Source organism: Carettochelys insculpta, chromosome 5 (genome assembly GCF_033958435.1).
Source record: "Carettochelys insculpta isolate YL-2023 chromosome 5, ASM3395843v1, whole genome shotgun sequence".
Lineage (NCBI taxonomy): Eukaryota > Metazoa > Chordata > Testudines > Carettochelyidae > Carettochelys > Carettochelys insculpta.
The window spans coordinates 96,286,644-96,300,619 of record NC_134141.1 but is presented as its reverse complement, the minus strand read 5'-3'; the positions used below and the strand labels follow the sequence as shown (position 1 = coordinate 96,300,619).

Sequence of the window (13,976 nt, the reverse complement as noted above, 5' to 3'; positions counted from 1 at the left end):
CGGAATCCGACTAGGCTAAAGCCACATAGCGTATTCAACGACTTTATTTGTTTTCTCTTTAAAGTTTTTCAGTTCTTAGGATACCATAAGTAACCGGTTGTTATTTTGCAAAAAAAAACAAAAAAAAACCAAACAACAAACAAGCTACGGAGGGACAGCTCAAGCCAGTCCCAGTAACCAGCGCCGGAGGCCGGGAGCTAGGGCCATCAGCCCTCCTGCGGAGGCAGGCCATCGGACGGGGAAACAGCACAAAGAAGTGCTAAGTACCCACAAGCAAACTCAAAGACTCACCAACAATGTCCGCCTCAGGCTTTAAAAAATGTGAGTCCTGCCGAGAGGCGATGCCAGTGTCCGATGGGCACAGTCTATGCATAAGGTGCCTGGGGGAGTCCCATGTGGCACAAAAATGCGCCTTCTGTGCAAAGTTAACGACCAGAGCACGGAGAGACAGGGAGATGAGAATTAAACTGCTGCTTCTTGACAAGGCCCTCCAGCCAGACGTGCCGGAGCGGCCGCAGCAGGAGGGACCCTCCGGGGCCCTTAGAAGGAAAGCTGCCTCCCTCACTCCATCTGCGCAAAAACGGAGGAAAGTTTCTCCAACCCGATCCCTGCCGGCAGTAACAGTGAGCGGGACGGGAGGAGCGAGCAGCCCCCAGCCGCAGCAACAGCTGATCGGCGGCGGCACGGAGAGCCACGTGGAAGCGGCTCAGCCTCCGATCATCAGCCAGCCGCCCCGCACCGCAGGCAGGGCGGCGGCTAAGCAAGCGCCGGTACCAGCGGCACCGCAGACAGCGGCACCGATCCCCGGGGAACCGGCGGTGCAGGGCGCGCAGGCACGTAGCCTGCAGGCGCACAAGGACTCCGCACGTGTGGCACCGCCCTCGAGCGTGCCTAGCACGGTGCCGACGGGGCCGGGATCCCCCGCCCATCAGGGGGCGGAGTTACCTCCTCAAGGGAGGGGGAAGGCTGCACACAAGAGGAGGCATTGCAGCCCCTCTCCAGACAGGGCTGTGGAGCTCTTCTCTCACAGCCCTCCGCTCATGTTGCAGACTCCAACCAGAAGGCAGGGGCCCCCCCTAGCCTACCCGGAGCCCCCTTCTCCTTTCCTGCAATCAGCCTCCCCATGGCTGGCACCCCCCTCGCCCTTCCTGGGATTTGAATCGCTGGACTATTATGCAAAATCGCTCTCTCCAGTGTCTCGACAATCCCCCTCTCCCAGACACACAGGGTACGTGCAAAGGGAATGGTCAAGGTCACCTTCCCAGGAACAGTGCCTATACTACCATGGTCGTCCCTTCCACGCGGGGCATGGACACCATCGGCAATCTACCAGGGGGAGATCCCCACATATTACCTCGTACCCCCGAGGGCAATCGCGATCGGGGACGGAGACTCAAGCATCCCAGGGGGGGCTGGCCGTGGACCCACGAGATTTTCCCTCGCAAACCTCCAGCGAGAGGGCGCACCATCACCATCAAGAACCGGAAGGGTCCAAAGAAATGTACCCCAGCGGTTCCTCGTTTTCCTCCCCGGATGAGGCCACGGCTTTAGGGGACGTCCATCCCAAGGACGATCTCAAACAGTTTCAGGAGCTGTTTAAGAGGGTAGCTTTCACGCAAGGCATCCAGACAGCACAAGTGCAAGAGAAACATCATAAGCTCCTTAAAAATTTGAGCTCCCCGGCCTCCTCCAGAGTAGCAATCCCGCTTGATGAAGCGATCTTGGAGTCCGCCACTACCATATGGCAGACCCCGGCAACTATTCCGCCTGTCCAAAAGAGAGCGGATAAGAAATACTTCGTGCCGGCGAAGGGCATGGAGTTCTTGTTTAGCCACCCCCAGCCAAACTCCTTGGTGGTGGAGTCCTCGCAGCAAAGATTAAAAACATCTCAATTTAAAACAGGGGGAATGGACAGAGATGCCAAGAAGCTAGAGCTGTTCGGCAGAAAGGTCTACTCCTCCTCCACTTTAACCTTGCGAATGGCAAATTATGCAGCGCACTTGGCGAACCATAATTTCGACAACTATGCCAGATTAACTTCCCTCATGGACTCGCTTCCAGAGGACAAAAAGCCGGTCCTCAAGGCCATAGTGCAAGAGGGCTACGCGGCTGCGAGGATGGAAGTTCAGATTGCTTTGGACGTTGCGGACACGGCAGCACGTTCCACAGCAACTGCAGTGGTGATGCGACGGGAGTCCTGGCTCCAGACCTCGGGCATACCGAGAGATCTGCAGGCGAAGATAATCGACCTTCCCTTCGACTTGCAGAAGCTGTTTGCTGAATCAACTGACTCGGTCCTTCATTCCAGTAAAGACTCAAGAGCCACACTCAGGACCCTGGGGATTTACACCCCTCCATACTCAAAGAAAAGGTACTACCCACAGCAAAGGCGGTACCAATACCAGCAACAGCGCCCCCAGTATCACAGGGGTTACGAGCAAGGGCGGCATCAGCAGCACCAGCAGTACAGAACCCCCAGGCGACGCTCACAACAGGGCCGTACGTCCTCGGGGCGGGGCCAAAGGCCACAAGTTTGACATACAAATCCAGGGCTGCGCCATCACCACCATTGCACAAGATCATCCGAAACGACTTTTTCACCATCGCCTCCGACCATTCTACGACCAGTGGCAAAGGATCACCACAGACAAATGGGTGCTGGAGATCATAGCCACGGGGTACGCCATCCCCTTCCAGTCGCTCCCGCCGCCGCGACCCCCGCCCAAGCCCCACCCCCAGGAGGCCTCCCATGTAGCCAGGCTCAGGCAGGAGGTGGCCCACCTAGAGTTCATAGGGGCGGTGGAAAAGGTGCCGGAGCAACTGCAAGGGAAAGGGTTCTACTCTCGGTATTTCCTGACGGAGAAAAAAACAGGAGGCTGGAGGCCCATCTTAGACCTTCGTGGCCTCAACAGGTATCTGCGCAAGCAACGTTTTCGGATGATCACTATTGCCTCCATCCTTACAGCACTGGACGATGGAGACTGGTTCGCAGCCCTCGATCTACAAGACGCGTACTTCCACATAACCATTCATCCGGCTCACCGACGTTTTCTCCGGTTCATGGTGGGCAACGAACACTTCCAATACAAGGTCCTGCCGTTTGGCCTTTCCTCGGCCACCAGAGTCTTCACCAAGACCTTGGCAGTGGTATCAGCCTACCTGCACAGACGGGGTGTTTATTTTCCCGTATCTGGACGACTGCCTGCTCAAAGGGACCTCGAAAAGGGAGGTTCTCCGCATGATACGCGTCACAGCAAACACGTTCTCCGCACTTGGCCTGGTTATCAATATGGCAAAATCAAAGATAGACCCCTCACAGGACATAGAGTTCATAGGGGCTCGCATAAACTCAGTCTCGGCGAGAGTATACCTTCCAGAGGCTCGCTTTCGAGCCATCGGTTCCCTCGTGCAGGTCATCACCTTCAGCCCTACGGTGCCGGTCTTGACGTGCTTGCAGCTGCTGGGCCACATGGCAGCGGCTACGTTTGTGGTACAGAACGCCAGGTTGCACATGCGCGGCATGCAACATTGGCTGGCAAGTGTATACAAGCCGGCAGTACACACCGTTCACAGGGTGGTGTCGCCCCCACCTGGGGTGCGCGAATCCCTGCAATGGTGGGTAAACCCCGGGAACTTGCTAACAGGGGTACCCTTCCATCAGCCGCAAATATCGGTTTTCCTCACTACGGATGCCTCCCTCATAGGGTGGGGAGCGCACATGGGCGAAGAGGTGGCTCAAGGACTGTGGTCACCCACGGAACAGTCTCTGCATATCAATGTTTTAGAGCTCAGAGCAGTGTTCAACGCCTGCAAACACTTTCGAGACCGTATACAAGGCAAAGTCGTCGGGATCAGTACAGACAATACCTCCACCATGTTTTACATAAACAGGCAAGGAGGAGCTCGATCCCGTACCTTATGCGCGGAAGCAATCCGCCTATGGAACTGGTGCATCGCCCACGATATAATCCTGAGAGCCTCCTACTTGCCGGGCACGCACAACGTGAAGGCAGACCAGTTGAGCAGACGTTTTGCGCTCACCCACGAGTGGCAGATCCGTCCCGATCTACTACGGCCTATTTTCCACGCATGGGGGTTTCCCCAAATAGATCTGTTTGCCACTCAGCACAACAAACAGTGCCCACGATTCTCCTCCAGAGCAGGGCTGGGCCGGGGGTCCCTGGGGGACGCGTTCGCGATCCCGTGGGGAGGCCCCCTGCTTTACGCGTTTCCCCCCGCAGTGCTGATCCACAAGGTTCTGCAAAAAGCCAGGAGAGACAAGGCTCGGATGATCCTGATAGTCCCAACATGGGATCGCCAACCATGGTTCCCCCTACTCCTGCGCCTGTCGGACCGCCCACCGATGCCTCTTCCGGTGGCGCCGGACCTGCTCACGCAAGCCCAGGGGTCCATAGTGCATCCGCACCCCCAAAGCCTGCGACTGCAAGCGTGGCTAATCCATGGCTCAGCTCCCTAGAGAGCACATGCACAGTGGAAGTACAGCAAGTCCTAGAAAGTAGCAGGAGGACTTCCACTAGGAAAACCTACAAGCAAAAATGGACTCGCTTCATGGCTTGGTGTTCTACCAAGCAGCTGGCCCCCCTTTCGGTGCCTATACCTACAATTCTAGAGTATTTACTGGACCTCAAGAGAGCAGGACTCTCGCTATCCTCGTTAAAGGTCCACCTGGCCGCCATCTCGGCGTTCAGACATGAGGAGGGAGGGCACACGGTGTTCGCCCACCCTATGGTTACCAGGTTCCTCAAAGGGTTGGTAAACCTATACCCCCCTCGGAAACCGATTCCACCTTCGTGGAGCTTGGACCTGGTGCTTACCACACTCATGGGACCACCGTTCGAGCCCTTGGCCACGGTTCCCCTTCGCCTCCTTACAGTAAAGACGACCTTTCTTCTTGCAATTACGTCAGCCCGTCGGGTGAGCGAGCTTGCGGCAGTCATGGCAACGCCACCCTGCACTGTCTTTTCCAAGGAGGCGGTAACCATACGGCTGCATCCAGCCTTTGTTCCCAAAGTTTCTTCCGAGTTTCACATCAATGAACCTATTGTTCTACCCTCGTTCTATCCAAAGCCTCATAACTCCAGCGAAGAGGCGCGCCTACACCTCCTGGATGTGAGGAGGGCGCTAGCCTTCTACGTAGACAGGACCAAGTCCTTCCGAAAATCGGATAGACTCCTGGTCTCCCTCGCTCCCAAATCTAAAGGAGAAGGTCTCTCATCGCAGAGAATCTCAAAGCACATTGTATCCTGCATAAAAATGTGCTACGAACTCAGAAAGACTCCTTTGTCGGCCACTCCCAGGGCTCATTCCACCAGGGCGGTGGCAGCATCAACAGCCTTTTTCAAGGGCGTTGCATTGAAAGACATTTGCAGAGCGGCGACCTGGTCATCCTACGACACGTTCGCCAAACATTACGCCCTTCACAGGGTATTCCAAGAGGATACCCGTCTCTCTGCAGCGGTCCTCTCGGGGACCAGCTGCACATAATCCGATTACCCACCACCTATCTGGGTTACTGCTGGGTAGTCACCTATGGTGGAGCACCCACGGGGACACTCGAAGAAGAAAGAGAAGTTACTCACCGTAGTAACGGTGGTTCTTCGAGATGTGTCCCCGTGGGTGCTCCACTTCCCGCCCATCCTCCCCGCTTCGGATCTCTGTTAGTGTTTTGCAGGGGCAACCGAGGCGGTTGGTCGAGGAACTGGCGGGGACCGGATCGCGCACATGGCCAGGAGCGCGCCAGGGAGCGGCGCGTACCGGCGCATGCGCGGTCCGGCAGAAACTGCTTGGAAGATCCGATCTGCGGCGCCGGCCAAGCCGTCACCTATGGTGGAGCACCCACGGGGACACATCTCGAAGAACCACCGTTACTACGGTGAGTAACTTCTCTTTTTCCATCCATTTTCCTAAGACTGCTAATCAGAATCTCATTCCTGATTGTTGCAAAACAATTTTTGTTTGTAGCTACTAGTTTGTTTCATGACCTGCTGTCACTGAAGCAGAACTCTATAGACAGGATGTGCCAGGGAGCAAATGGTGTGTTGGGCTCCTGTCACTAATAAACGTCAGTGGTTTGGTTATGATAAAATGGATGTATCTGAATTAGACTAAAATTTTAACTATGGAGAATGGTATCAGGAGATAATAATATTGTACTGAAATTTCAACAGTAGAATAGATGGCCTCTTTTAGTTTTGTGGGTGAAGTAAGTTAAGATCTTTAAATTCTGTACTTGATTTAAAAAAAAAAGGCAGGAATAAGAGGATTCTGTGGAGAAAATGAAGCATTTTAAACGTGACCCGCTGTGTGAGAGCAGAGGAATACCTTGTCTTTATCAGTGATAAAATGGTCACAGAAAACGGAGTTGACCGATAAAGAAAGTTTCTTGGTTTATCTTGTTGTCTTTTGAATGTTTCTTTACAAAATATTTTTAAAGCTGTTTTCTTTTTTTAATCGTACTTAAATAAAAATCCACTGAAGATTGGATTGCGTAAAGTGAGATATTTGGTGTTAGATGAAGCGGACCGTATGCTTGATATGGGTTTTGGTCCAGAGATGAAGAAATTAATCTCTTGCCCAGGCATGCCATCAAAAGATGAGCGTCAAACACTGATGTTCAGTGCTACTTTCCCAGAAGAAATTCAAAGGTGAGTGATGACTTGCAAGCATTTGGACAATCAATATGTTTGAAGTTGTTACTTAGTATTGTAAAAAAATTTCGCAGACTTGATAGGATATTAAACTTACTATGCAACCTGGCATTGTTACTTGTGTGGCTTACAGATTTACTCTGTAGAGGAGCTATCCTCAGTAATTGCAGCATAAATCAGTATCTTGGCGCATAAGCAGAGGCGATGCAGAGTTACGCTAGAAGCAGTATGGTCTGGTGAAAGTTGAACTTCCAGAGATTCAAGAATCCTGCTGTCTAATTTTGTCTCCTACCTGTTGAATGGGTGTGAATACCTGTCTTACCGGTACATTGGGAATTGTTTTGAAAAGCAGTTTGAGAAAGCGAAAGCACTATCTGCTAATTTTTCTTTAAGATTAATATGTTGATTATTTTAAATTTTTAGGGCAATACTCTCTACTGTAATTTTGGATGCAGGATTTCTGTAATGTTAGTGGCAGTACTTTATTGCCCAGGATATAATTTGGCGAGAAAGCTCTAATTTAAGTTGAAATATATACTTTTCTGTGGTTTGGTAATAGCGTTTATTTATAATACAAGGCTCTAGGCTATTTATTTGCATTGTGGTAATAAGTAGTTTAAGAAACACTACAATAAAGCAAGCATTGTTTCTTTTGAAGGCTGGCTGGAGAGTTTTTGAAGCCTGAATATTTATTTGTTGCTGTTGGACAAGTGGGTGGAGCCTGCAGTGATGTTCAGCAAACCATTCTTCAGGTTTCCCAGTATTCCAAGAGAGAGAAACTGGTTGAAATTCTACAAAGCATAAGTAACTTTATTTATTTAAATGTCTTTTTTTCGATGAGTGAGGAAAATCAAGTTAACAGGGATTTATTTTAGCCCTTGCTACTCAGGCCAGGCCTAGGGCCCCATTTTTCTAGGCACTGTTGTATTCCAAATGACAATATCTGTTTCAGAAGAGTGTTTTCTTTCTTTACTAAATTGCACTGCTTTTTTTAATGTAAGTAATTCTTGTTTTAGGTATGTGCATGTTGTATATGGACATTCTCTATATAGTCTAGTATTGGGTATTGCTAGACAAAAAAGCTTCCCAGATTGCCAGCACCCTCAAAGCAAAACAAAAACAAAGTGTGGTTATTTCTGTGAAGGAATTCCAGTGCAAATCCTAATCCAATTTGCATTGGAGTTTCGCAGGGAATATTCACTATCAGTTAATGAAGGCAAGTTGTTAGTTGGAGGACAAAAGTACTGGCATATTGCATCAACTCTTTGGGAAAGCTGTCCTAAGCAAGACCATCCTGGTTTCTAGATCTTTTGTCCTCTTACAGGAACGTAAAATATAGATGTATCTATTTATCTACTTGATAGCTGTAATTCAGTTGTGTGATTGATATTACTAATAATGTAGTATGAACAATCAATATTAGTGTTCTGTTTCTTGTAAATGTAATATTGTTACTAATATTAGGCCTCAACATACGTGCTAGTAAATCTTCTTTGAGAAGTGGGGATGTACTGTTCGACTGGTTTCCTCTGGCATGCCACTTGAAACTGGAGTCGTCTCAATATGCACCCTCCCTCCCACTGTGCTTCTCTGACTGGCTGCAGACACTTCCAGTAGCAGCATATGCACATGAAGGAATACATCAAGCTACAGTTACTTGTAGGTTTGCTGACCAGCATGTCAACAATAGAAAGGCGAAAGCCAAGGAAATTCTTTGTTCTCATACACCCTTTCTAGAGTACAATTTCAAAGTTATTCTGTCTTGCACTGCACAGGACCTGTGTGGCATAAACTCGTAGAGTTTGCATCTTCCTCACTCTCCATTGTGGAGAGGAGTGTGCATCAGCGTTTGCCTGGTGAGCTATGATTTCCCATGCCTTTCATTCAAACTCACTGGCTTACATAAAGCAAATCCAAGTTTATTTAACTACAGAGAGAGATTTGAAGTGGTATCAAGCAGATCAAAGCAGATTATTTAGCAAATAAAACTAAGTAAGATACTTGAAAGAGAGGATGTGGATTAGCAGATTTCACCCTAGGTGATGATACAAGCAGGCTGCAGATTAAAGGGCAGTCTGCATTTGCTTTACAGTTTGGAATCCACAGGTCTGTCTTACACAGACTAGAAATCCCAGTAGTCTGGGTCCAGCACTGCCCACTTTGTCATGTTTTTCAAGAAGTTGTCTTGGGAGTGAAGAACTGATGATTCCTCCCAGATTGGCTTGTGGAAATGGAGTCCTGAATCATGTAGCCTTACCACATGTCCATGTAGAGTTACAGCTGCCATTACTTAGAAACTACCTGGCTCCTGCAGTGGAAGATAAGCTTCTCCTATGGGTTATTGTTTTCCTTAATGGTTTATTACCATGCATAAGTGCTTCCTGATGAGCTATCTAGACTGAAGATACCTCATCTAGTTGGGGTTATTCAGATATGACTAGATTTTGAAGTATACATACATAGTATTTATAACTCCTGATGCAAAAAATGGTACATGCAAACGAATAGGACAATCATGTTCAGCAAATCATAATTTTTCCAATGATCTCTTATGTGACATGTCTTGCATAAATTACATCATAATTATGCTATTATAATATCACCATGAAGAACGTCAGGTGTTGTCACGCTGTCCTATTGGTATTGAGTGTGCTAACCAATGAGATGTTCTTTGAGTAGTGTCCCCATGGGTGTGCCACGCTGTATGTCATGCCAGTGCTGGGAGATTATTCTAGAGCCATAGCTTCCCACACATGTGCAGAAGCACCTTCTTGTGCTTTCTGGTGTGAGGTGCATGCTCATCAGTTCCTTCTCTACTGTCCTTGGCTCCAGAAAGAGCATTGATAGTTTCTGCAAGAGAGTTGAAGTCTTGTTAATTCGTTCTTAGCCATTTCCCTAGTCCAAGTTACTTACCCTTGTTCTGTATTTAAACCAAAAGGAAAAAAAAGTTGTTAGAAATCTCTTTATTTTTTGTGTGCTGTCACCGCTACGCTGGACTCCAGGTTTGAAGTAGTGTGCCACATGCAAGGATGCCATGCCCACCTCAGGCCGCCATGTGTCCTGCATAAAGTGCATTGGAGAGGGCCAGCATACGCAGTCTTGTGTCCACTGTTCCAGCCAGACAGCCAGAGCCCATAAAGATCAGGCTAACAGGATTAAGACTTTCCTCTATGAGAAGTCTCTGCACCGTCCTGCCCAGATAAGCCAGCAGTTCAGGCTGCAGCCAAGGGTGAGGATTCAAGTGTCCACGGCTTCGAAAGGGTCTGCCATTGTACTAGGTCCCTCTCCTGCCCATCCTCGGATTCCCGCCACCATACTTGCCAGCACTGACCAAACAGGTACATTCTATGCCAAAGTGGAAGCATGCAGCATTGATTTTGTCAGCATTGGCAAGCCTACCATCAGTGCGACCGATCACTTTGACGTCTGCACCTCCAGCTGCACCAGCCTTAAAATGGCACTGCTTGTGCTCACCACAACAAGATACTTTGCAAGACCAGGGTGGATACCTCTCCCTACTTTTGGGCACCAGGGGATACAGCACAGCATCGTCACAAGCACGGTGCGTCATTCACGCTCTTCGTGCCACAGCAATTGGCGCACACACACCCAGGCACCAGTTGGGCAACAGCACAGTGGCACCATCTCATTGGCACTGCTAGGCAAGGCTGCTGGCTTTGCTGTGCCTTTTCCACCGTTTGGTGTCATAATTTGCTTCCAATGCTGGACCTCCAACACTGGGTGCCAGATCTGAGTGTACCGGTATCTTTTCTTCGCAGCATTCCAGCCCTGTACACCTTTGGGAGGACGTCCCTCCATAACTGGCCATCACCACTTCCGTGGTTTGCCCACCATTATTCCCAGCCGGAACAGCAGTGACCTTCATGGCACGAGCCATCGTGACATCAATGTATAGTTGGCAGTAAACCATGTTGGAACTCTGCCCCTCTTCCCCATGGCACAGTTTCCATTGTCCGTGCACCCTAGCACCGAGGAGTCACTGTGCAAAGGGGAAGGAGCCTCTCCTCTGCACAAATCTTCCTCTTTGCCAGATGATGTGGTGTGCTCCTTGTCACTTCCTTCAGCGGATGACACCTGGTTGTTCAAGGACATTTTTCCACTGTGTAGTACAATCTTTGGATAAGGACACTCAGGAAATCCTGGTAAAGCAGTACTGGCTGCTGCGTACAGTACAGCCTCCGTCCTCCTCCAGGGTGGTGGTGCGTATGGATGAGGCCATCATGGACTCAGCAACAGTCCTGTGGCAAACCTCAGCATACATCACCCCCCCCCCCCCCCACCAGCAAATGGGCTAATAAGAAATGTTTTGTGGTGTCCAAAGGCACTGAATTTTTGTTTACTCACCCACCCCCCCCTTACTTGTTAATGATAGATGCGGTCCATAACACAACAAAGTCTGCTCCATGCCCCAAGACAAAAATAGAAAGAAACAGGATATTGTGGGCTGAAAAGTATTCTTCTGGCATTCTTCTCCATGCTGTCAATGGTGCAGCCATGTTGGTGGACTACGACATTTAAAATTATTCTGAGTTTCAGGAGCTGGTTCCGGCATTACCTGAACGTCAGCTCCAGATGCCCTCTAGTATTATCAAAGAGGGCCATGCCATTGCCGGTATGGCTGTACAGTTGGCCACGGACATAGTTGACACAGCAGCATGTGTCACCGCCTCGGCAGTAGTCATGCACCATCCCCTCGGGGTACCAAAGGAGCTTCAACACAAAATGGAAGACATCCCATTCAACTGCCAACATCTGTTTACAGACAAGACCAATAACATCCTTCACTCCACGAAAGATTCCAGGATGGTGTTAGGCGCTTTGGGGATGTAGACACCCCCAGCAGACATTCTCCATTCCAGTGCCCTCAGGACCAGTGTTAGCAGCAATCTCAATTTCAACAACAGATGAATAAGCTGCAACACTGATGTTCTGGCAGACATCAAAGCCAACAGCCCTCGATGTCCCACTCTCAACCCTCCAAGCAGCAATTTTGAGGGTGTGGTCGAGAGTCCGATCCGTTGCTTCCAGCAAGGCACCAAGCAACAGTTTTTTGCCATCATCTCAGCCCCTTTCTGTCAGTGGCAAGCTATCACCACAGACAGATTGGGTTTTGGAGCTGGTGGCACAGGGATAATCTAACACCTTTATTTCCACACCCTCTGCCCTGTCCCTCTTCAGACACCTTTCTCACGAGACTCTCCTCAACCAGGAGGTCCAACACCACTTCAGTTTGGGGGGTGGTCAAGCCTGTTCCCAAGGAATTCTGGGGCAGGGGGTTCTATTCCACTTGCTTCCTCGCTCAGAAGAAGAGTAGGGGATGGAGACCTACTTTGGACCTCAGATGACTTGACAAGTACATCTTTTACAGACATTTCAGGATGGTGTTTTCCAAAACCTTGATGGTGGCCACTCACCTTCATCATCAAGGGGTCATTATGTTCCCTTACCTGGATGATTGGCTCATAATGGGCCATTGCTCCCCAAAGTGCAACACAGTGCACATCACCATGCATCTCCTGCTCAGCCTGGGCTTCCACATCAACCTACTCAAAGTCTACATCCATCCTACTCAAGCTCTAGAGCTCATAGGAGCTGACATAGACACCGTCATGGCCGCAACTACCCTGCCCATTCAAAGATTTCACATGCTTTGCATCCTCATACAGGTAGTACGTCTGCCGCCACCACTATGGTTCATGTCTGCCTAGTGCTACTGGGCAATACGGCTGCCATCATTCAAGTGGTCAAGCTTCTCAGGCTTCACATGCACTCCCTCCAGTCCTTGCTTGTCTCATGTTTTGTCTTGGGCAGGGATCCACTTTACAAGACGGTAGCCATCTCTCCAGGGGTTCTTGCTTCTCTGCAATGGTGGATGTGCCTGGGCAGCATTCTCACCAGCGTGCTGTTTCACCAACCACCACAGTCAGTCACTCTTACCCTAGACACGTCTCTACTGGGCTGGGGAGCGCACCTTGGTCATCACACAGTGCAGGGCAGGTGTCTGTTTACCGAACAAACTCTCCACATTGACGTGTTGGCGTTCCGAGTGGTCCACTACACCTGCAAACACTTCCGGCAGTTCCTGGCCGACAAGTCAGTCAGTATCCTTACTGACAACACCATATGCATGTACTCTGTCAACCAGCAAGGGGGAGTTCCTTCACTGTCTCTCAGCACAGAAGACCGAAGACTGTTTGTTTATATGGTGCATCTGACACCAAGTCAATCCCATAGCTGCGTATCTTCCTGGAGGTCTCAACGTGACAGTCAATACTCTGTCGTACATTCTCCAACCATCATGAATAGGAAATCCAACATGGGTGCCCTCAACAGGGTATTTCAACAGTGGGCTTACCCTTACGTAGATCTGTTCACGACCGAGGGCAACAGAAAATGTCACTGGTACTGTTTATAGAGCGGGGCTCAGGAACCACTCCCTTGGGGATGCCTTTACCATCACATGGGTTGCGCCTCTGCTGTATGTGTTCCCTCCCATTCCACTTATCCACAAGGTTCTACTCGAGGTCAGACAAGACCAAGCCCTCATCATCCCAGTAGCGCCGGTGCTGGCCCAGACGAACTTCGTACCTTTACCTCTGTCAAATGTCAGCAGCGGCTCCTTATTTGTTTCCTCCTTGCCATGACCTGTTGTCTTGGGACTTTAGCTGCACTCTGAATCCAAGTCCCCTCAAACTGCATCTCCATGCATGGCTCCTTCATGGTTCCATAATGCCAAAACCACATTCTCTGAGGAAACAGACTAGACAGGGGAATCGATGTGCAAGTCTTAACTTTATAAATAGTGGTGGTTTTCTCACTGGATGCACTCCCATCATTCCATGCCGCCTCATGCCACACCTTTGCCTATCCTTTTGGATTACTTATTGAGCGAGTCTGGCCGTAGTTGCAGCATGGTCTGAATACATGCTGCGGCCTTGGCAGCGTTTCACCATCCTGAAGAAGGGTTTTCCTTCCTGGCCCATCTTATCACAAAACACTTCTTAAAGGGCCTTCAAAACACCTTTCCATCAGTCTGCTCCAGGAGCTTAACCACATTCTTTGCTACCTTTTATGAAGCTGTCCTTCAAGCCATTGGCAAGGTGCTCTTGGCTCAAGCTGTTGTTGAAGGTCTCCTTTCTTGTAGCAAATATGTCGACGAGGCACGTCAGGGAGCTAACTGCCCTGTTAGCTGAGCCCCACACCCTGAGCCCTCCACTCTGTTTTTACCAAAGATAGTTACCTTGCAACCTCATCCCAAGTTTCTATACAAGGTTCCCTCACTGTTTC

The 13,976-nt window shown here is 49.8% G+C and overlaps 1 protein-coding gene across 1 annotated transcript in view; it reads left to right on the top strand.

The window, feature by feature from the left end:
* DDX4 (DEAD-box helicase 4) overlaps nt 1-13,976 on the top strand; it is a 100,656-nt gene that overhangs the window by 65,784 nt on the left and 20,896 nt on the right. Inside the window, exons 15-16 of the mRNA XM_074995563.1 lie at nt 6,499-6,665; nt 7,327-7,472. Of these exons, the coding sequence (XP_074851664.1) occupies nt 6,499-6,665; nt 7,327-7,472 (313 nt within the window). The remainder of the gene's footprint in view (nt 1-6,498; nt 6,666-7,326; nt 7,473-13,976) is intronic.